We start from the raw sequence: 22,298 nt of genomic DNA, 5'->3' as shown, positions 1-22,298 counted from the left end.
TGAGAACATCCTTATGTAAAGTACAAAAGTGGTTTACATGTTTGTTATTGTTTAAGTTCCAAGATACATATGCTGGATGTGTAGGTTTGTTACATAGGTAAATGTGTGCCATGGTGGTATGCTGTACCTGTCAACCCATCACCTAGGTTAAGCCCAGCATGCATTAGCTATTGTTCCTGATGCTCTCCTGCCCCCTGCCCCCACCCCTGAGCCAGGCCCCAGTGTGTGTTGTTTTCCTTCCTGTATCCATGTGTTCTCCTTGTTCAGCTCCCACTTTATAAGTGAAAACATGTGGTATTTGGTTTTCTGTTCCTGCATTAGTTTGCTGAGGATCACAGCTTCCAGCTCCATCCAGGTCAGTGCAAAGGACATGATCTTGTTCCTTTTTATGGCTCCATAGTATTCATTGTGTATATGTACTATATTTTCTTTATCCAGTCTATAATTGATGGGCATTTGGGTTGATTCCATGTCTTTACACTATTCACTATTGTGAATAGTGCTGCAGTGAACATACATGTACATGTATCTTTATGATAGAATGATTTATATTCCTTTGGGTATATACTCAAAATGGGATTGCTGGGTCAAATGGTATTTCTGCTTTTAGATCTTTGAAGAACCACCACACTGTCTTCCACAGTGGTTGAACTAGTTTACGTTCCTATTGACAGTGTAAAAGGGTTCCTATTTCTCCACAGCCTCACCAGCGTCTGTTATTTCTTTACTTTTTAATAATTATTCTGACTGGCATGAGATGGTTTCTCATTGTGGTTTTGATTTGCATTTCTCTAATCAGTGATATTGAGCTTTTTTCCAGTTATTTGTTGGCTGCATTTATGTCTTCTTTTGAGAAATGTCTGTTCATATCCTGTCCTTTGCCTACTTTTTAATGGGGTTGTTTGTTTCTTGTAAATTTGTTTAAGTTTGTTGTAGACTCTGGATATTAGACCTTTGTCAGTTGGATAGATTGCAGAACTTTTCTTCCATTCTGTAGGTTGTCTGTTCACTCTGATGGTAGTTTATTTTGCTCTTTATTTAGATCCCATTTGTCAATTTTTGCTTTTGTTGGAATTGCTTTTCATGTTCGCGTCATGAAATCTTTGCCCCTGCCTGTGTCCTGAATGTTATTGCCTAGATTTTCCTCTAGGGTTTTTATAGTTTGGGGTTTTACATTTAAGACTTTAATCCATCTTGAGTTAATTTTTATATAAGGTGTAAGTAAGGGACCCAGTTTTAGTTTTCTGCATATGGCTAGACAGTTCTCCTAAAACCATTTATGAAATAGGGAATTCTTTCCTCATTCCTTGTTTTTTATCAGGTTTGTCGAAGATCAGATGGTTGTAGATGCGTGGTCTTAATTCTGAGTTCTCTATTCTGTTCTACTGGTCATTGGTTTACATTTTTAAAGCTAAAATGTATGTGTGGTTTTGCTTATCTATATATAACAAATTCACAAATCTTAAGGCACACTATTGGATGAGTTTTGACATATGCGTACGCTGAAGTGCCCAACATGTTTATCAAGATATAGAGCATTGCTATCACCCCGGAAAGTTTTTTTCTGCTCTTTCCCAATCAGTTTCTACCCCAGCCCCTTTGAGACAGCTACCGTTGTGGTTTTGTTCACCATATAGTAGGTTTATCTTTCTTTTTAGAGTGTCAAGTTTCATATGAATGGAATTGTGTAATACATACTCTTTTGTAGAAGGCTTCTTGCGTTCAGCATGTTTTTGAGATTTATTAATGTTACATGTATCGGTTCTTCTTTTTTGTTCCTTAGTAGTATTCCAGTTTATGAGTAGATCACAATTTGTTTATTCATTTTATTTTAGTGAAACCTGGACATTTTACAATTTGGGGCTAGTATGATTAAAGCTGCTATGAATAGGCTTGTACAGGTGTTTATTTCCTTGAGTATGTATATGGGAGAGTAGTCGCTAGGTGAATATTTAGTTTTATAAATCTGCATGTCCTTTTCAGAAGTGGCTGCATCATTTTATACTCCCATAAATGTATGAGAGTTCCAGTTGTGCCACCTTCTAACCACTATTTGACAAAGTTAGTCTTCTCCATTTTAACTATTCCCGTGGGTGTGTGTTAATATCTCATTGAAGTTTTGATTCACATTTTCATTATATCTAATGATATTTAGCACTTTTTAATGTGCTCATTAGCTATTTATGTGACAGATTTTCTCCAAATCTTTTGCTCATTTTTTTCCCAGTTTTTTATAGTAATTTTTAAACATGCAGGGAAGTTAAATGTTATAGTGAGCTCTCGTGTATGCCCCACTTCTGCCATTAGTATTTTAACATGCTTTGTTTTATCTCAGATGGACTCACTTACCTAGTTACCTCCGGCCATCAATCATATTTTGACATATTTCACATATCTGTATACATCTTTGTAAAGCCTTCAGCAAATGTATCAACTTCAGTGTTTGCTTAAAATGTCCCTGTTTGAGTAAGAACAAATTATCCGTTCTTCTTATATTTTTCCCCGTAATCCATTGTCTGCTTTTCCTCCCTGTTTGTACTCTGAGATTATTATCAGTTCCACTCAGGTCTGATTCTGAATATTTCATAAAACATAATAGCATCAAAACACATTTGCCCATTTTTTAACTTGGTTTTTGTCTTTCAATTAAGAAATTTTGGAGTTCTTTATATATCCTTGATTCTAATCCTTTGTCAAATACGTGTTTTACAAATGTATTATCCTGCTCTGTGGCTTGCCTATTTATTTTCTTGAATTATCTTTTTATGAGCAAAAACTTTAGTTTTAGATAAAGTTTAATTTATCAGTTTTTTAACTCAATTTTTAGAAATATAGAACCTTAAAATTTGTATACACAGGCAGTTACTATGAAGAGACAGTTTGGGTTACCAGTTAAAGAAATGGTAAGCCAAGCATGGTGGTACATGCCTGTAATTCCAGCTACTTGAGAGGCTAGGGTGAGAAGCTTTCATGAGTCAAGGGGCTTGAGACCAGCCTGGGCAACATAGCAAAACTCTATCTCAATAAAAATAAATAAGAATTTTTAATTTAAAAAAAATTTAATATACAAAATGTCTTTTTAGAGTTTGGCCTTTTTTCATCATAGATATAACACATGTTCATTACAGATCATTTATAAAATTCAGAAAGATAAAAGCCAAGCAATTTCAATAAACTATAAGCCCTATCATTCAGATAACCACTGTAACATTTTCAAGTATTTTGTCTTGTTTTTTTTTCCTTTTCATTGGAGATGGTACTGATCATGTTTTTATTGCTTCCTTTTCTCCTGTCACCCCTATAGCAAACATTCTTCCAGTATTAAATATTTCTCTCAGCTGGGCATAGTGACTCACACCTGTAATCCCAGCACTTTGGGAAGCTGAGGTGGGAGGTTCATTTAAAGCCAGGAGCTCTAGACCAGCCTGCACAACATAGCAAGGCTCTCTATGAAAAATTTAAAAAGTGGCTGGATGTGGTAATGCATGTCTGCGTTCCAGCTACTCAGAAGGTAAGAGGTTACCTTGAAACCACACCCTGGGTGACACAGTCAAACCCTCTCTCTCCCTGTTAAAAAATCAAAACATCTGAAATAAAATTACTTTTTACTTCTTTGGCTCATTGTAAGCATTCAATAATTATTTTCTGATTTTGAAGGCTAATTTCAATGGCTCTGCAATATCATTAGAAATGTGCTATAACTCAATCACTCCCCTATTGATTAACATCTAGATCATACCTAGAATTTACTGCTATAGTTAATGCTGGTGTGAATACCATTGCATATAAGCCATTATATATGTATATGATATGAACATTCTTCCATGTTATTAGATATTCCATGAAGAATATTCTGGAATATATATACATGCTAATACTCTGGAATATATATACATGATATATACTGTATATATATAGTTATATATATTATATATATACTATGTGTACTGTGTATGTGTGTGTGTATATATATACACAGTTATAAATATATATACATAATGTATGTATATTCCAGAATATTCATTTAGAATAGTCATAGGTGTTATAGGGTCAGAGAATTTAGACCTGTTTCTGGATTCTTGAATACATTTCCATCTGCTTTCTAGAGATACTTACACTTTTATTGATGGCATTTAAAGTATTTTACAGTATTATTGTCTTCTTGAAAAAAATTTGTTATTACATGTGGGTAGCTGCTAAGTGGTAATTTTCTAATTCCATCATTCCTTACATTTATTAACAGATGACATTCTACTTTAAAAAAAAGTTTTCATTCTTTCTTTCTTTTAACTTATATCATTATAGAATCATGGATTCTATGGGTTATAATCTGTTACTATTATTTATTTTGATGCTCAGACTGTCTCAGATTTGGCCAGCTCCTTCAAGCTGGTTTCTCTGTCCTTTTGACAGGCCTCAGCATCATTCTCTGAGCATTTATTTGCATTCTGGCACAACAAAATGTTCCAGGTTCAACTGGAGCTTTTCTTGCCCTAGCCCTGGAGTCAGCTATTTCTCAAAGAAAATATGCTACCTTTTAGTAGAGTATTTATAAACTAAGGTCTGGGAACTAGGTGTGTTCGTTGTTTGTAGGTCTTCTTAGTAGACAGAAATTAGAAAATACACATAGTCTGGGCATTGCGACTCACACCTGTAATCCCAGCACTTTGGGAGGCCAAGGCAGGCAGATCACCAGAGGTCAGGAGTTCGAGACCAGCCTTGCCAACATGATGAAACCTCATCTCTACTAAAAATACGAAAATTATCCAGGCATGGTGGTGGGCGCCTGTGATCCCAGCTACTCTGGAGGCTGAGGCAAAAGAATCTCTTAAACGTGGGAGACGAAGATTGCTGTGAGCTGAGATTGCACCACTGCATTCCAGCCTGGGCAACAGAGTGAGACTCTGTCTTAAAAAAAGAGAAAATAGCCGGGCGCGGTGGCTCAAGCCTGTAATCCCAGCACTTTGGGAGGCCGAGGTGAGTGGATCACGAGGTCGAGAGATCGAGACCATCCTGGTCAACATGGTGAAACCCCGTCTCTACTAAAAATACAAAAAACTAGCTGGGCGTGGTGGCGCGTGCCTGTAATCCCAGCTACTCAGGAGGCTGAGGCAGGAGAATTGCCTGAGCCCAGGAGGCGGAGGTTGCGGTGAGCCGAGATCGCGCCATTGCACTCCAGCCTGGGTAACGAGCGAAAACTCCGTCTCAAAAAAAAAAAAAAAAGAGAAAATAAACATACACACATCTCTGTTCTGGCTCTATCACTGTATATATTAAAAACCAGGTATCCTTAGTGATAACTCCATTTTTATTCCCATATCACTGGGTTCCTTTAGCCTTTCCCCTTTCTGTTCTCTGACAGTGAGAACCTAGAACCTGGCTCTCATTATCCACAGTATATTTTATGTGTTTAATTCTAGAATTCACATAAAGTAGTTCTGGAATTGCTAACCTATTCCCCTGTGAAAATAAATGTGAACTTATGGTTTGCAAATTACATCTCAGCAAAGCTTTTTAAAAAGTATCTACTAACTGGAGTTCGATATTTGTTCATGTCCTTTTTGTCTTTAGCCTACAGATATATAGTCAAAATCTGTATTCAAAAGTAGTTAAGGTTGGTTCTGTCCTTTGTTCACTATGTTCATGTTGTTTGAAATACGGTTGCATTCATTTATTTTATGTTCAAATTTGGGTTGTCCCCTATCCTAGCTAATTTTATTCATTTCTGAATACCTGAAATATTAAATAGGTTCTGAAAGTCTAAGAAATGTAAAAAGATGTCCTCAGAGAAGTGTCACTCCTCACCTTTCTCTCCTGTCCCATTCCCATCCCTTCATCCTTTCCAACCTGTGTCCCCACCCAACAAAGGTATAAATTCCATTGATTTCTAGTTTGTTCTTCCTTCTCCCCCATCTCCCCCAACAAACAAGCAACTATATTTTATTTCCTCTTCTTTCTCACACAAGAAGTAACATATTGACACTATTTTGCAATTTGCTTTTTTCATTCATGGTATTCTGAAAACTACTTCATAAGTAACATATTGACACTATTGCAATTTCCTTTTTTCATTCACGGTATTCTGAAAACTACTTCATATCAGTTCATAGAGATCTTTCTTATTGATAACAGCTATATAGTATTCTATTGTATAGTTATACCATAGTTTTATTCAGCGAGTCTCCTATATGTGAATATTTAAGTTAGTTGTTAGATTTTGCTGTCACAAACTGCTCCAGTAAATAACTTTTGGCGTATATTTTTTATGATGTCAGAGATTTATCTATCAGGTAAATTTCTAGAGATAGGGTTGCTGGGTCAAGAGGAAAATACATGTGTAGTCTTGTTAGACATTGCTTTCCCAGAGGGTTGCATCAGTTTGCATTCCAGCCAGCACTGTAAGAGAATGTTTATTCCTTCATGGCCTGGAGTTTCTCAAATTACGAGTAAGGGCGAACATCTTTTCAATATGTTGAAGGACCCTTTCAGAATGTTTTAGAGAGGGAGAGAATGAATTCTCTGTTTATTTTTCTGTCAGGTTTTTGAACTTTTCAATTTTTAGAATTAACTTACATATTGGGGCTACTAGCCTTTCCTCTTCAGTATGTTTTTGGGTTTTTCCTTTAATGTAGCCAGAATTTATCCAACCTGTTTTTCATTGCATCTAGATTTTAGGTGACAGTGTGAAAACCTTTCCCTATGTCCAGGTTATAAGAATCCCATCAATATTTATTCAGGATACTCATATGGTTTCATTTGTTTTCTTTTGTTTACATTTAAATCCCAGGTCTCTGATCCTCTTGGAGTTTATTTTTTCTGGTAAGGCCCCTCCCCCTACATTACTTTTCTTTTCTTTTTCTTTTTCTTTTTTTTGGCTTGCCTTGGGTGTTTTTTATTTTTTCCATATGAACTTGAGTATCAACTTGCCTTAGCTCCATTAAAACGCTTGTTGGTGTTTTACTGGGATTGCACTAAATTTGTAAATTAAGGAAGCTGACATCTTTATGATGTATTATCCTATCCAAAAACAAGGACTGTCTTTATTTGCTCTAGGCTATTTCAGTATTTTTTAGGAGTTTTACACGTTTCTTGTTTAGCTTATTTCTAAGAGTTTTTATTATCTTTAGTTGCTGTTATTAATGGAGTTTTATCTACAATTGTAATCTCTTAACTGCTTATTATTTGTGTATCTGAAGGCTATTAAATTCTGTATGTGTTTGAATTTGGCCTACATGAAGTTGGCCAGGTTTCTTGGAGCTGTAAATTTATGATTTTTCAAATTCAGATTTGTAGAATTTTCAGGCATTATTTTTGCAAATATGTCTTGTACCTCATTCTCTCTCTGCCATCCTTCTGGGACTCTACTTGCATATATAGTAGAACTTTTGATATCATCTCATGGGTCACTGGGGCTCTGTTCTTTGTCTTTTAATCTTTTTCCTCTTTGTCATATACTTTATTTTCATTCTTCCATTTTTATTGATATAATGGTTTATGGATTTGAATTTTTCTCTGATCCCTACTTAAATGCATGCCATAGGTCCTGATATACAAAACAACTATTTTTTTCTAGAACGTCTTCTATCTCAGTTTGTGTTTTTCCTTTTTTATGAGTTAATAGATGTAATTAATTTCAAGATACACAATAGTTTTTTATTTTATTAATAATTTGTAGTGGGTTTACGTTGAGGTCAGAGTGTTGTTTTTTTGTTTGTTTGTTTGTTTGTTTGTTTACTTCATGAGACTTGAAGTTTTCCCTGTGACTTAATATATGATTGTTTTTTTGAGGATTCCATGTATATTTGAGAAAATGTATTCACTATCATTAGTGCCATGATTAGTTCAATATATATCAGTAAGATCTCTTTACTGATTATGCTGTTTTGGCCTTATATATTCTTATTTTTTATCTTCATCATCTGTCTTGTACTAAGAGTGGCAGATTAAAGCCTCCTATTAGTTGTATCCATGTCACATTGTATCTCTTATCCTTTTTGTTTTGTAACAGTGGTTGCTTTGTTGTTTTGTGCATGGTAATAGCTGTTATAGCTTCATTTCTGATTATATAGCTTTTAGCATTAAAAAGTGTCTTCCTGGCCAGGATCGTTGTCTGACACCTGTAATCCCAGCACTTTCAGAGGCTGAGGCAGGTGGATCAGTTGAGGAGACTAGCCTGGCCAACATAGTGAAATCCTGTCTCTACTACAAATACAAAAATGAGCAGAGCATGCTGGTGCATACCTGTAATCCCAGCTACTGGGAGGCTGAGGCAGGAGAATTGCTTGAGCCCAGGAAGCGGAGATTTCAGTGAGCTGAAATGATGCCACTGTACTCCAGCCTGGACAGCAGAGTGAAAGACTCTACTCCCCACCCCCCAGAAAAAGTGTCTTCCTTTGTCACGTATAATTTTTTCATTTTTTGCCTTTCACTGTTATCCAGTGTTACATATAATTTTTTTTACTTGAATTTTACATTTTCTGTTTTCGGGATTACTACCCCTTTGCCTGATCTGTAACACGTGTCAGTTAACCAAATAGTATAGGCTTGTCAGTCACAGCTCATTGCATTACACTATCAGTGTGCACTGTAGAAATCATTCTTCACTTATTAAAGATGGGATTTATTTGAATGAATGAGTAGGTTTTGTTGTTTTGCTTTTATTTCTTTTTTAAGATCCTTTCAAGCAGTTCTGCTCAGTCATTTTCATGGTTTAGATGCCCAGGTAAATAATCTATTGCATTCAAGTTTTGTAATCGTAGAGACTGTTTCAGGGTTATTGTATTACATACAGGAATTTCTCTGTTCCCACAAGTCCCATTGTGGGTTTAAAAAAATAAAATTTATTGAACTATAGTTGACATACACTTAACTGTATATATTTAAAGTATTCAAGTTGAAGAATTTTGGCATATGTATACACCTGTGAAACCATCACCACAATCAAGACACCTGTGAAACCATCACCACAATCAAGAAAACAAACATTTTCATCACTCTTAGAAATTTCCTCATGCCTGTTGGTAATCCATTCCTCTTTCTATCTCAGTCTCTCGGCAACTACTCATCTGCTTTGTGTCACTATAGATTAATATACATTTTCTAGAATTTAATATAAATGGAATCATAAATGGTATGTCTTCTTTGTATCTGTTTCATTCAGCATAATTTTGAGATTCATCCATGTTGTTGTATGTAATTCATTTTTATTTGAGTAGTATTCTCTTACATGAATTTACCCATTTTTATTCATTCACTTTGGGTAGGTGATTGTTTGCAGTTTTTGGCTATTACAGATAAGACTGCCAATAAATTTATATTAAAGGAATCACGTTTTCTAAAAGAAAAAAAAAAAAGAAACCACAATTTCTTTAAAAACTAAGCATACTCCTTCTACATGACCAAGCCTTTACACAGAAGAGATGAGTATAAGTATCTACACAAAGATTAATAGACAAATTTTCATAACAGACTTATTCATAGTATCTCAAAGTTGAAAACTATGCAGATGTTCATCAAACAGATGAATGGATAAACAAAGCATGGTATATCCATACAGTGGATTACTCAGTAATAGAAAGGAACCAACCAGTGATGAGGTGCAACAGTGTGATGCATCTCAGAGTCACTATGCTAAGGGAGAGAATTTAGACACAGAAGACCACTTACTGTATGATTCCATTTACTTGAAATTCTAGAAAAGATAAACTAATTGATAGTGATAGAAAGCAGATCAGTGATTATCTGGAAACTGCACAGGGGCAGGAGAAATCTTTTGGGAATGATGAAAATATCCTGTGTCTTAAATGTGACTGTAGTTTCACAGGTGCATGCTTCCATCAAAACTCACTAATTTATATTACTTTAAATGGATATGCATCTTATCATCTTTATATATCAGCAAAATTGATTTTGAGATGTCTTTTAGATACAACCAAAAAATATATAACAAGAAGTTTTTGTTGTTAGTTGACCGAAAGGAAGATAAGGAAGATGCTTATCATACAGCCTGGACTGCTAAATATAAGAGTTTAATTAAAGAGAAGCTTGACCATGTAAAAATTGCTTGAAACATTGGCATAAATGTTATAGGAATCAGTTGAATGAGATATAGTTCCAGCTCTCAAAGATTGTAAACTTTATGAAGATGGGGGAAGGGATCTGAGGAAAATGAAAAAAATATACTGATAAGTGTTGATGCTGAGGAAAAGCATAAAAGGTTGGACACATCCAGCCTTTTTTAGCCCCAAGAATTAAACCCTACAAATGTGATTTCTGTGACTGTTTTCTCAGTTCTCCCAAGGATGACATTCCAAATACTATTTTAGATTCTTAGGAGAAAAGTGAATTCATCATATACAATGGATACCTTTGAGTATTAGGGCTTAATTTCCTCACAGAACCTATTGAGCAAAGCTAGACTGAAACAATACTAAGTTAAAAAAAATCTGCTCTTCTGTTTCTTAAAAGCTGTATAGCTGGACAAGTGACTTGACCTCTCATTGCCTCACTGTAAAATGGAGATAGTAGTAGAGAGAGTTATTGAGTGGAGTAAAGTGAGTGAATACATGTAAAGCACTTAACATCATGCATAAATATAATGCTGTAAAATGTAAGTGGCATATAAACGTTAACAACTGGCATCATCATCATCTTCATTATTGTCAACACATGGTGTGCTGAGTCCTCCGATGACAGGTATCTTGAGTGTTCAGAGTATGCGGAGGAACAGACCTGACTCTCAGGAATGGAGAGAGACATCTGGAAAGCTTCTAAAAGAGACTGATATTGGAACTAGTTCTTGAAGATTGTTTAAGTACAGTTTCCCTGGGCAGAGATAAGGAATAGGAAATTCCAGGAAGAAAAAACCTGTGCAAAAACAAGGACAACACAGAGTGTATTAGAGAATACCAAGCAGTTTGAATTAGCTGAAGCATAGGGAACATGTAGGGAGTAAATAACGCTGGTCAGGAAAGTGGGAGACAAAGCACTGATGGCTTTGAATGCCACGCTAAGAAATGTGGGCTGACAAGTATATAGGGGAGAGGAATGGAAGAGGTTTGGTCAGTTGAGTGGCACTTGTTTATTCATAGAGGCAGCATTAATTAAGCCATCATAGTGTCTGGGACTGCAACGATGAATAAGATGGCATGGCATGGTTTTTAAGTACACTGTCCAGAACTGAACCAACCTGAAGTCTAGGAGAACCCATTACTTGCTGTTATAAGTTTGGGGTTTTTTTTTCTTTAATTTTTGTTTTTCCATCTAGCAAAAGCCTTTCTTTTAAAATTAGATGATTTAGTTGAGTATAGCATATAATCTTAAAAACAAAGACATCTGAACTCCAGAAAGAAAACTCATTTAGGCTCTTTGGGAGGCCACGGCAGGAGGATTGCTTGAGCCCAAGAGTTTGAGACCAGCCAGAGCACCATAATAAGACCTCATCTCTACTGAAAAATAAGATTAACTGAGCATGGTGACATGAGCCTGTAGACCCAACTACTGAGGAGACTAAGGAGGGAAGATTGCTTGAACCCAGGAGGTCGAGGCTACAGTGAGCCATAATTGCACCACCATACTCCAGCCTGAGCAGCAGAACAAGTCTCTGTCTTAAAAATAGAAAAAGAAAGAATGAAAAGAAAACTCATTTAGAAACTTGGAAATTTAAAAATATTTCTCTTAACTCACAGATAATTACAAGCACTGGTATAAAGAACATTCTAATAGTAAAAGAAGGGGAAAGAGAAGGAAAGTGGCAGTCAGAAATTGTTAAAAGCTCTAGACCATATTCCTTGAAAGACAGCTATTGCGTCCCACACACACCTAACATGTCTCCAGTGCATAGAATGATATTAGTAGATGCACATTGGCCCTCAGTGAGTTGCTTTAATGATGTCTAGATGTATTTGGATAAGTGAGATGATGATATGACATTAAAAGTCTTTCAGATATCCATAGCTAGGGAGGTTATCTCAGAATTTGAGGAAGACTAATCATATCATCTGAGGAAAGCTCTTTGTTGTAAATCTTGTAGCTAGTTGTATTTATATAAGTAACTATAGAGCTTAGAAATGGAGAAAGGATTTGGATGACTTTTTTTTATGTTGACAAAAGTGTGTTCTGTCATTTCGTGATTATCCATGCTAATGATTTGAGCAGGAAAAGACCAATGGCCCAGGCTGTTACACAGGTGTAGTCAGCACATTTCACTTGTGTTGCACGCTGCTGCTGTCATGTGAACAGCTGCCTGAGGAGGAGCCGTGCAAGGTGTCCTCTGCTTGTGCTGCCATTCCTGTGTCCCACACAACACTCTCTCTCAGTCCCAGCAAAGGCCAATCATGAGACCATGCATGGGGAAATTCTATCCCCGAAAAGCCTTAGTTGCCTTTCATGTCCTCAGAGAGGGTGAAGCAAACCCAGCGGGGAGGGAGGTGCTGCATGTGCTGGTGTGCTGGTCTGTTCCAGCGTGAGGTACAACACGCACACACGACAAACCAACGATCAGGCTGTTGTGCCCTGTTGTGGCGTTCAGTTATGCTGCAGTACTTAACTGCGAAACATGGATGGTTTCCTTTAAAATCTTATTACCCCAGAAAGGTCAGAAAAATGTATCCTTCATGAAACAGTGGTTTTCATAGAGGCTAATTTGTTAAATCTGTTTACATCTGAAGTACTGTATGTTCAGTATATATATTTAGAGTGATAAAATAGAGGACTTTTTCAATATGTACTTTAAAAGTGGTAACCGTAAAGAACTTTTAAGACATGTGGTTCTGATTTGAGAGATAGCACTTTTTAATTGTCCTTTGCTTAAAAAAAAAAAAAAACATTTTAAATTAACTGTTGGGATTTACCATAACCATTTAGTAATGATCTCAAGGTATAGTATTTTATAGTGGTGTTTATAACATTGAAAGGGAGAAAAATATGGGTCAAATATGTATTTTACTAAAAATATGGTAGCATTAGAAAAAAAATTTATGTGTACCCTAGACTGAACATTTTTCTTCCTAAATGTATCCAATCTAATTATCTATGTAGATTTTGTAATACTCTGGCTCAGCCTGTGTGAAGGAAGCTGCAAAGTTTACCGTCATTCAGTTGAGTAAATAGCCACTGATGATCTATTACCAAGTACTGAGACATAGAAGATGAAAAGAAAAGGTTATTTTTACTCAATCTTTGTGTCAAGAATGCTACCAGAAAAGTATGCCTTAATATTTACCAGTCTCTTTGCATTTGTTACTAATTATTTTATTCATTACTTTTGAATAGTTTTACATTGTGAAACATTGCACAGTTGGAAATATTATCAGGTTTCTTCATAGTGAAGTACAGCATCATCACAGCAGTATTCTTTTTATCAGTAGTTTTATAAGCATATATTAACTCTGCCAAGTTTTTGTGTAAGTCCCTTGAGCTGCATTTGTTTGTATTCTGATTCCCTGAAGACTTTCTTGGATTATTCCTAGTTTCTAAGCAATACAGTTTTTCTCATACTTATTAAATATCTGCTTGGGGTGGTGGGAAAATGGACTTGATTTATGGTCATCTCTTTCATGTTAAAACAGCTCTGTTCAGTGTGCATATACACAAACACTGTGGAAGCAGATTTATCATAGCAGAAGTGATTTTCATTACATATTATTTGAAGGTAAATGTCACTTGTAACATTAGCACCGAATGACAGTCAAGGTGATGTACCACATGCAGTAAGAAACAAAGGCAAACCTACTGGGAAGTAATTCAGGTGACAGAGGTAGGGCTGAGAGATACTGCAGGTCTCCTTCCCTGTCTCCCTAATTCATCCCAAAAGGCATTGTGTGGGGCTGAGCCAGGCGGCTGCCCTGTGAAAGTTGGGAAGGCAGGCCAGTGTAAGGTGAAGAGGCTTTCTGCACATTTTTAGCCAAGGCAGTGGCAGGGGTATTGTATACAAGGTGTCCATGATTGGGGTGGCAGAAGCCATGTTTCTCCCTGTAGGAGAAGGGGCCGCAAATACGGAAAAGAAAATCAGAGTGAACCTGTGACACTGGAATAGAATTGGAGGCATTGTGATGAACTCATGGTTTTCAATACATATAAATAAATGTAGACATATGTACTTAAATATAGATGTATATTTACATCCATTCACATATAGAGATATAAATGTATGTAGATGTGCGTATATACATCCACACACATATAAACTCAGACATGTTCCACAGCTCTGTCTGCAGAGAAGGCCTGGCAACAGTGACACCCTTGCAGCAATGAGCATACCTAGCATTCAGATCTTAGGTTCTAAAGAAGGCAGAAAAAAAGTACAGGATCAGCCTGAGACATCCTGTACCAGGAAGTAAGAAAGTAAGAAACTGCTCAAGGAATGATAGAATCATGACAATAAGAAACTGTGGGAGTTCCCACTAGCTAAATATGAGACAATTTGGGTATCAAAATAAATAATGAAAGTCACAGATTATAAGCTGTTGCATGAAATAGGAGACTATAAATAGGTAACATAAACCATGTAAAGAGAATTTTTTCTTATAGTGAGATACACCACTAATAAATGTAGAGGTAATGATGGACTTTTCAAATTCACCATTTGGCAACCATCATAGTGATAATTCAGCCAGTTACACCAAAGGATTGTTCTCAAAGCACCTCCTCACAGAATAAATATATACAAAAAGAATAACTTCACCATGGAGAAATCTGGCCAGTACCAAGGTGTCAAAATAAGCATCATCAGTTTTGAGACAATTACTAAATATATTTTAATTTATGTACCATCTGATAGGATACAAAGACTACATCATTATTTCTGGGGTATTCCTATTGAAAATGCATCACCTGAGCCTAATCATAAGGACACAGCAGAGAGACTCAAATTGAGGATAAGACTACAAAATAACAGACCTATAATAATAAAAATTCAAGGAAAGATAAGAAAGACCAAGGGAATTGTTCAAGATGGACAAAAACTAAAGAGACTTGATAACTCAAGAACTCAGTGCCGTATGTGATGCTGGTTTAGATCCTTTTAGTATGCAGGATATTGTTGGGGCAATTGGTGGAACTTGAATGCATATATATCAGTGTTAATTTGTTTCTTCTTTTTATGTGTTTTTTTCCTATCAGTGTTAATTTGATATATCTATACCAACTAAGCAATCATCAATATCATCTTGATATTGATGATTATATTTTGGTTCTATAGGAGAATATCTTTGTTTATAGGAATTACACACCAGAACACTTCGGGTAAGAAGTATCATGTTACAACCTATTCAGAGATGATTCTGGGGGAAATACTCTGTAAATTTGAAATTATTTTAAAAAAAAATTTTAAATAGCTAAATATTTTTTCAGGTGCATTCACCACTAGAGAACTTTCTTTCAGAACTACAAAGCCACAACTTTTGATATAACTCTACAGAAGAATAATGTGTTTTCTTGTTGGGATTTTGATATTTATTAGATATAAAAATAAGCATGCAGAGGTTTCTTAAAAGATAACTTTTTAAAAACACATTCAACACATGCTGAAGATATACACATACACAGAGGGAGATATGGTAAAGAATTTTAAAGTGGCTGGTGCAATTGTGTATCTACTCAGATTTATAGACTTGTAACCTAAAAACAGTTGGGCATTTTTCAAGATTTCAAAACAACATCCTGAAGTAGGAAAAAAAAAAAAAAAAAGGTTGGAGTTTATTGTTTTCGTTGTTCTTTTTGCAATGTAATTAAGCATGTAGGCCCTGGAGCCAAGGTGCCTGCTTTGAAATCCTGGCTACCACTTAGAAGATATGCCACGTCTGACCAAGTGTTTGATTTTTTTTTTTTTTTTTTTTTGAGACGGAGTCGGCACCCAAGCTGGAGTGCAGTGGCATAATCTTGGCTCACTGTAACCTCTGTCTCCCAGCTTCAAGCGATTGTCCTAACTCAGCCTCTCGCGCAGTTGGATTACAGGCACATGCTACCATGCCAGGCTAATTTTTGTATCTTTAGTAGAGACAGGGTTTTGCCTTGTTGGCCAGGCTGGTCTCAAACTCAAGTGATTCACCTACCTTGGCCTCCCAAAGTGCTGCCTGGCCTAATGTTTTTTAAGCCTCCATTTTCCCGTGTGAACATCAAGAAAATAATGCTGAAGTCACAAGTCTTGCAGTAGAACAAATGAGATAATATATAAAAAGCAGTTAGTCTATAGCAGGCGTCCCCAAACTTTTTACACAGGGGGCCAGTTCACTGTCCCTCAGACCGTTGGAGGGCCACCACATACTGTGCTCCTCTCACTGACCACCAATGAAAGAGGTGCCCCTTCCTGAAGTGCGGCGGGTTGCGGGGAGGGGGGTGATAAATGGCCTCAGGGGGCCGCATGTGGCCCGCGGGCCGTAGTTTGGGGATGCCTGGTCTATAGCATATAGTAAGCACTAAATAAGGTTGGCTGCTATTATTATTTCCTGAGAAGTTAAAATGTTTTTATAAAATCATTTTAGTATGATTATGTTGACTTTCTTTCCTCTCACCAAGAGTAGAATTACTAGGGGATCATAAAAGTCATGGCTTCTGCTGCTAAGTCTGTCTCAAGATGAAACTAAAGCCTGGAGTTGGGGCATTTTCTAGAAGACAGAAGGCAAGGCAAGGTCATAGACAGACTTGGGCTTTGGAGAACTAAGACTGGTTAAATTCCATACCTGCCACTGAGAAGCTTTGTAACTTGAGTCTTGGTGTGTAAAATGTCTGTAACATACACAAATAATCATAGTGAACATAGGGGTTGTGGGGGGTTAAATTAGGTAAACCTTGCAAAACGTCTATTTAAATGACCAACCTGAAGAACATCCTCAAAGAATGATGATTATTTTTATTACTCCTTTAAACGTGCAGGAGTAGCTTGTTTAGAAGAATACAAGCCTTAGGGTCAGAGATAGTAACAGAATGTTTGAGGCATTTTTGAGAGTGTGATAAGCTTGTCACTGTTTGTTCCTGCAGTGGTGTGTACTACCAAGGATGGACTTAACTTGCTTCACAAGGAATTTCAGTTGACAAGAAGCATGTCATATGAGATGCTGAAAAAGGATAGATAGCAATCTTTCTAGAAGAATATGGGTTTAGTGCACACCAGCCTTGGAACCAGGGACAAAGGACAGAATACTTCATCCAGTCCCACTTGTGTTTAATTGGTGGCAAGAATATTGATTTTTCTGGCTGTAACAATGTACGCCTTTATCCCTCAGGAGGATCTCATCAGGTGCACAATTAAAGTGTATCTGTATATTTTCTTTTAAAGATAAAATGTGCTTCCTTTAGAGAACTTATTTAGTTACTCATCTAAAATTAGTGGCTTTCCTGATGCACCATCTTCTGCTTTAATTCATTCACTCGACCATGCTACAAATGTTTATTGAGAGCACCTAATATTCCAAGCACTCTGCTAGAAGTTTTTTTTGTTTTTATTAAAGTGGACAAAACAGATCCTCATGAAACAGTATTCCTAGTCTACTGCTCTTCTAACCTCTGTTGGGTTTTTTGGGAACTCCTTTGCAAAGGAACACACTTTGAACCATTTTTAAAAATCAGATTATTTTGGCTACAGAGATCTATATCTGGAGTATTTGGAAACAGGCTTATCTCCACATTTGCCTGGAATTTCTGCATCTAGAGATTTCCTTCCTTTAGTGTCCCTATATGCAGTGATCAGCAGCCTGTGACTTGGAGGAGAGGTGCCCATCCTTGGTAGCTCGTGTAAAATTAAACTTGGGCTGGTCATTGGTTTGCTCTGTTATGAAATAGAAGCTCTCAGTGTCACTGCTTTTAATGCATGGGAGGAGAATTTTTCTTAAAAAAAATCATGGCGATGTTAACTCTCTCAGCCGACTAGTGGCACCAAGGAAAACTGCTCGGGTCTGAATTACCGGAGGAAGAAAGCTGCAATTACAGTACAATTCCCTATTACAAAGAGCTTCGGCTTTGCCAGGAAGAGCCACGTGCAGCACAAAGCACATCACAAAAGAACTTTGGTAGTGAAATGACTCTGTCTTCATTCACATATGCTGGTAGCATGTTTATTCAGTGTGCCTCTGCTAAGAGCCGCTTCCTTCAGATGCCCTAGAATGCCGTTTGTGTAGCTGGAGAACTTAATGAGTAATAAATGTGCTTGTCTCGCCAATATAAAGTATTTCCACAGCCTGTGGCTGTGTTTATAGAGAGCTGGAGAGAGACCACAGGCAGCAATTTGTCTTGCTAGGTATCAGCAAAGTCTTCTCTTTTAACAACTAGACGATTTATTTTTAACTGCTTGACTCAGTGTTTGTCAGATGATTCGGACCATCAAACTGCAGATTGAAGTCCCCAGCGCGGGGGAAGCTGGAATGGCAAGGGAAAGTGGGCTGGCTGGGAAAAGGGGTGGGATTTTAGAATCGTGCCTGTGTGGCTCTGCCTCCCGATGTGGGAGAGAGTTAAGGGCTTCCAGCAGCATGAATGTATTTGCAGGTCAAGCTGGGAACTAAAGGGTAATGGCTGCCTTCAGCTGCTTAAAGACATAATTGCCCAGTGATTGGGGTATTGTGGGGAGCAACCAGGGACCCAGGGACCAGAGTGTTCTGAGCACCGCACTTCGCTCTTCTGCAAATTAAGCTTTTCTCCTGCTTGATGCTGCCTGTCTTCAGAAGCCTCTCACCATGATCGATAGCTCCAAGAAGCAGCAACAGGGCTTCCCAGAGATTTTAACTGCTGGGGATTTTGAACCATTAAAAGAAAAGGAATGCCTTGAGGGGAGCAACCAGAAAAGTCTCAAGGAAGGTCAGTCTGTCTGGACAGGGGCAAAACTGCCAAATTCATATTCTGGTCAGCCAGCTGAGCATGTCTGTCTGTTACTATGCCGTGTGTCTGCTCTATCTGTTCACTCACGTACCTTACACGTTCTAAGTTCTTTGAAATGAAAGCTTGATGCTGTTCTGGGTAGCTGTTACTAAAGATTAATTAGCTGATGGAATTGTAGGGCGTTTGCAATAATTAATACAGTAAGGAGACTTACGCAGTCAGTCCTCATTTCAGTAAAATCTTCCCAGGTTAATTTTTTGAATTTTATTCCTTTTTTTTTCTCTTTTTGGAGAGGCCATTTCCTTTTCAGTGTTGGTGAGAACAGTGCTTCTTTTAGGTTTCCAAATGCATAATTCAAGAAAAATTCATTTTTCAGTTAAGATGCTTACGATTTTTTTGTTTTAAAACCAGGAAAGTAGCTAGCTCTTTCTTAAATCCTACAATGATAGGTTAATTTGTTGTAATACACATTGCATAGTTTTTGTTTTAAAAAGCACATTGCATAGCTCCGTTTTGTTTTGTAGCAAAGCAAGCAAAGAATAAGCTTGAGAATAAATACCGTCGATTATTATTGTTAGTAAACACTGCATAGATACCTCACTGATTGATTTAAGGAGATAGCCAAACTTGTCGGCATTGCTGTCCTCTGTCCTGGCATGCAGAAGCATGGCAAGACTGGTGCACAGCGTGCCGTACTGTAGCCAGTGTTTAAGAAATTAAGGGTCTGCAGAGAATAAGTATTCCTGAATTTGAGACATGAGAGTCACTCATCTCAATGCTTGTTTAATTTGAAAATTGGTTTCCTTGTCATCTTTGGGAGGCAAAAAAACCCCCACAGTAACCCATTTTTCAGCCTCTCTGCTTTCAGCTGCTGCCATCAGCCACCCCCTTGCCTCCCCACTTGCTCTTGATTGTCTTATAGAGACCCAGAGAGTAAATATAGTGTTAATTGGCCTAAGTAGCAATTTGAGCTTCTTTCAAATGATAAGAAGAAGAAACAAGAGTTAGACATGCTGTAGTTGAACTACTTTTGGGTATGGGTACGGAAAACTCCTAGGTCGAAATAAATGGCACACAGTGAAATATAAATAGCTGTTGCTGGGAACCAAACAATGGAGTTGCTTCTGCTTGTGCACAGCATGTCTTATTGTCGATTTTTATAAAAATCAATGCCACTGGAATTTTTAGGATGCATTTCTGGAGTCTCATTGAGGGGAACTTAAATTTCTTAAATCATTAATTTTTTATAAGTTTGAGAATTGTCTGTCATTTAAGTCAAGTTCAAGTGTCAAGCTCCTAGTAATACTATCAATTTAAAACATATTTTGTGTACTTGAAAAACCAGGAAAGTAGAGGAAAACGGAACAGGAGAAATAAAAAGATGTCACAACAGCAATGGGATTAAGGCACATAGAAAGCAAGGATAAAATATGTAAAAACAGAGTAAGAGAATCATCATCTGGAACCACAAAATAGAGTTGAGATGATTACATAATATATTTTTTTCCCTAACAGTTCTGACCATGGTTTGATTTATACAGGTGAAATAGTTTAACGGCAAAAGAGCATAAACTCTGGAGTGAGAAATACTTGAGTTCAAATTCTACATGCACCATTTACCAGGTTTGTGATCCTGGACAAGCTTACTGCTCTGAGCCTTAACTTCCTCATTTGTACAATGAGGAGAAACAATACCTACCTCATAGTGATTTTGTAAGATGTCTCTTTAATGCCAGCTTCTCATCTCTCTTCTTTTTTTTTTCATCTGTTTCTTTTTCCTTCTATTTAAAATTTAAATTTTAAAATCCTGCCTATATTTACAAAATAGAAATATTATATATCTTATTGTTTTGTTAAATTCATTAATATAAAGAGGTAGAGGAGAGAAACTTTATATTTAAAACACTCCACAGAAATAATTGGTTGATAAAATTAATGTCTCACTGTAGTTGCTTTGAACTGGGTTTTGCTTTATATCTCAACAGGCTAAATACTTCTACTCATTTTCTCTAATAGATAAGGTTGAGGGTAAAATAATATATATAGACATTAAGGGCAATTTGCTTCCTCAAAGTTAGTGACATTGAAAGGGTTAGATTGGATTTAATTAGAGTGAAAAAATAAAAATTATAGAAAGGCACTTTTAAAATTTGGAGTCATATAAAAATAATTTGGTTCTCTTTGCAAAATTGAATTCCCGAAATTCAGCATGTCACTAATCCTGCCTGCAAATGAACAACAGTGTTCAGCTTATCACATTCGTAGAATTTAGCTTTGGAACAACCTCCTGGTGAACTTCATCTGCTTTTAAGTATTGGATCCTCATCGTTTACATGAATCCATGGAAGTTGATTGAGATAGCAGCAGTTACTCAAATACTTTCAGTTAACTTTTTGCTCTAAAATGTCCTGGAGTCTAATTAGATATATGCTGTTTTATCAAAAGAGACAAATATACTTTCGGTTAACTTTTTGCTCTAAAATGTCCTGGAGTCTAATTAGATATATGCTGTTTTATCAAAAGAGAGAAATATATAAATGACTATTAATAATCCTTAATAGTTTATACCTCATGTTTTAAAGGATACTCATTTAAAAATACTTATATTTTATACCAACAGTAGTTTTCTACTCATTTTTAAAAAGGTTGTTTTTGGGTTGTTTGAAAGAGTAACCTTTAGAACTTAAATGTCTGAATTACGAATTTCTAGGTAATTAAGGAGGGATAAGTTTTGGTTCATTTAATTTTTTAATCACATAGACACAAGCTTGGGCTCTCATATTTCTGACATGTCTACTCTCAGGGCTTGGAAGGCTACTCTGCTTTTCAAGTAGTTGCTTGCGTCCTTATATTGGGATATTTTAGAATTCTTGTAATTGTTGACAATGCTAGTTGGCTGAAATTATTATTAGGGGAAAACAGCTTTTATTAGCAAATACTATAGGACTCAAGTATTGATGGGATGCCTTAACAAGGAAATTTAGTAATACCTTTTGAAAATTTAAAAGAGGAGAAAGTTCTAAGTGCTGACCATCTATGAATAGTTGTCATCACACCGCAGAGAATTATTTGGATAATAAAGCATATCGTCTCACAGCTTTGTTGATGCTTATATAAACTTTTTGATAAATACCAACCAATGTATGTGCTTGGAGAATTTAATTATTTTCTCCTCTAGGAGAGAACAACAGCAAATGTTAAGAATTCCCCCTGAACAAACTCAAAATAGAAAATTCTCCTTAGACTAGTTTCTTTTGTCAGAGCAGCAATAGGGAATCTCAACTTTTAACTTGTCTACAGAAGGCTTCAGACATTTTCTAATTGCACTCAACATACATGAGCTTTAAATTAATTTCTTGATCTACAACTAAGAAGGATATTATTACAAGCCACTCTGATGTGACAGCTGAAGAATTGATAATTAGGGATTTTCAGGAAAAATCAAATAAATTGAGATAATTTAATTCGGATAAGTGTTTTAACGTGAGTCA

The 22,298-nt window shown here is 36.5% G+C and overlaps 1 protein-coding gene across 8 annotated transcripts in view; it reads left to right on the top strand.

Moving 5' to 3' along the window:
- MRTFB (myocardin related transcription factor B) overlaps window positions 1–22,298 on the top strand; it is a 335,374-nt gene that overhangs the window by 230,586 nt on the left and 82,490 nt on the right. Inside the window, exon 1 of one of the 8 annotated variants that reach the window (XM_010339402.3) lies at window positions 5,103–18,786. The exons of the other annotated variants lie outside the window; for them this stretch is intronic. Coding sequence (XP_010337704.1) covers window positions 18,666–18,786 — 121 coding nt within the window. The 5' untranslated portion in view covers window positions 5,103–18,665. Of the gene's footprint in view, window positions 1–5,102; window positions 18,787–22,298 lie in introns of those variants that run through there. 8 annotated transcript variants of the gene reach the window in all.

Source organism: Saimiri boliviensis, chromosome 12 (assembly GCF_048565385.1).
Source record: "Saimiri boliviensis isolate mSaiBol1 chromosome 12, mSaiBol1.pri, whole genome shotgun sequence".
NCBI lineage: Eukaryota > Metazoa > Chordata > Mammalia > Primates > Cebidae > Saimiri > Saimiri boliviensis.
The sequence above is the reverse complement of the archived record's forward strand: the minus strand, read 5'-3'. Positions and strand labels throughout refer to the sequence as shown.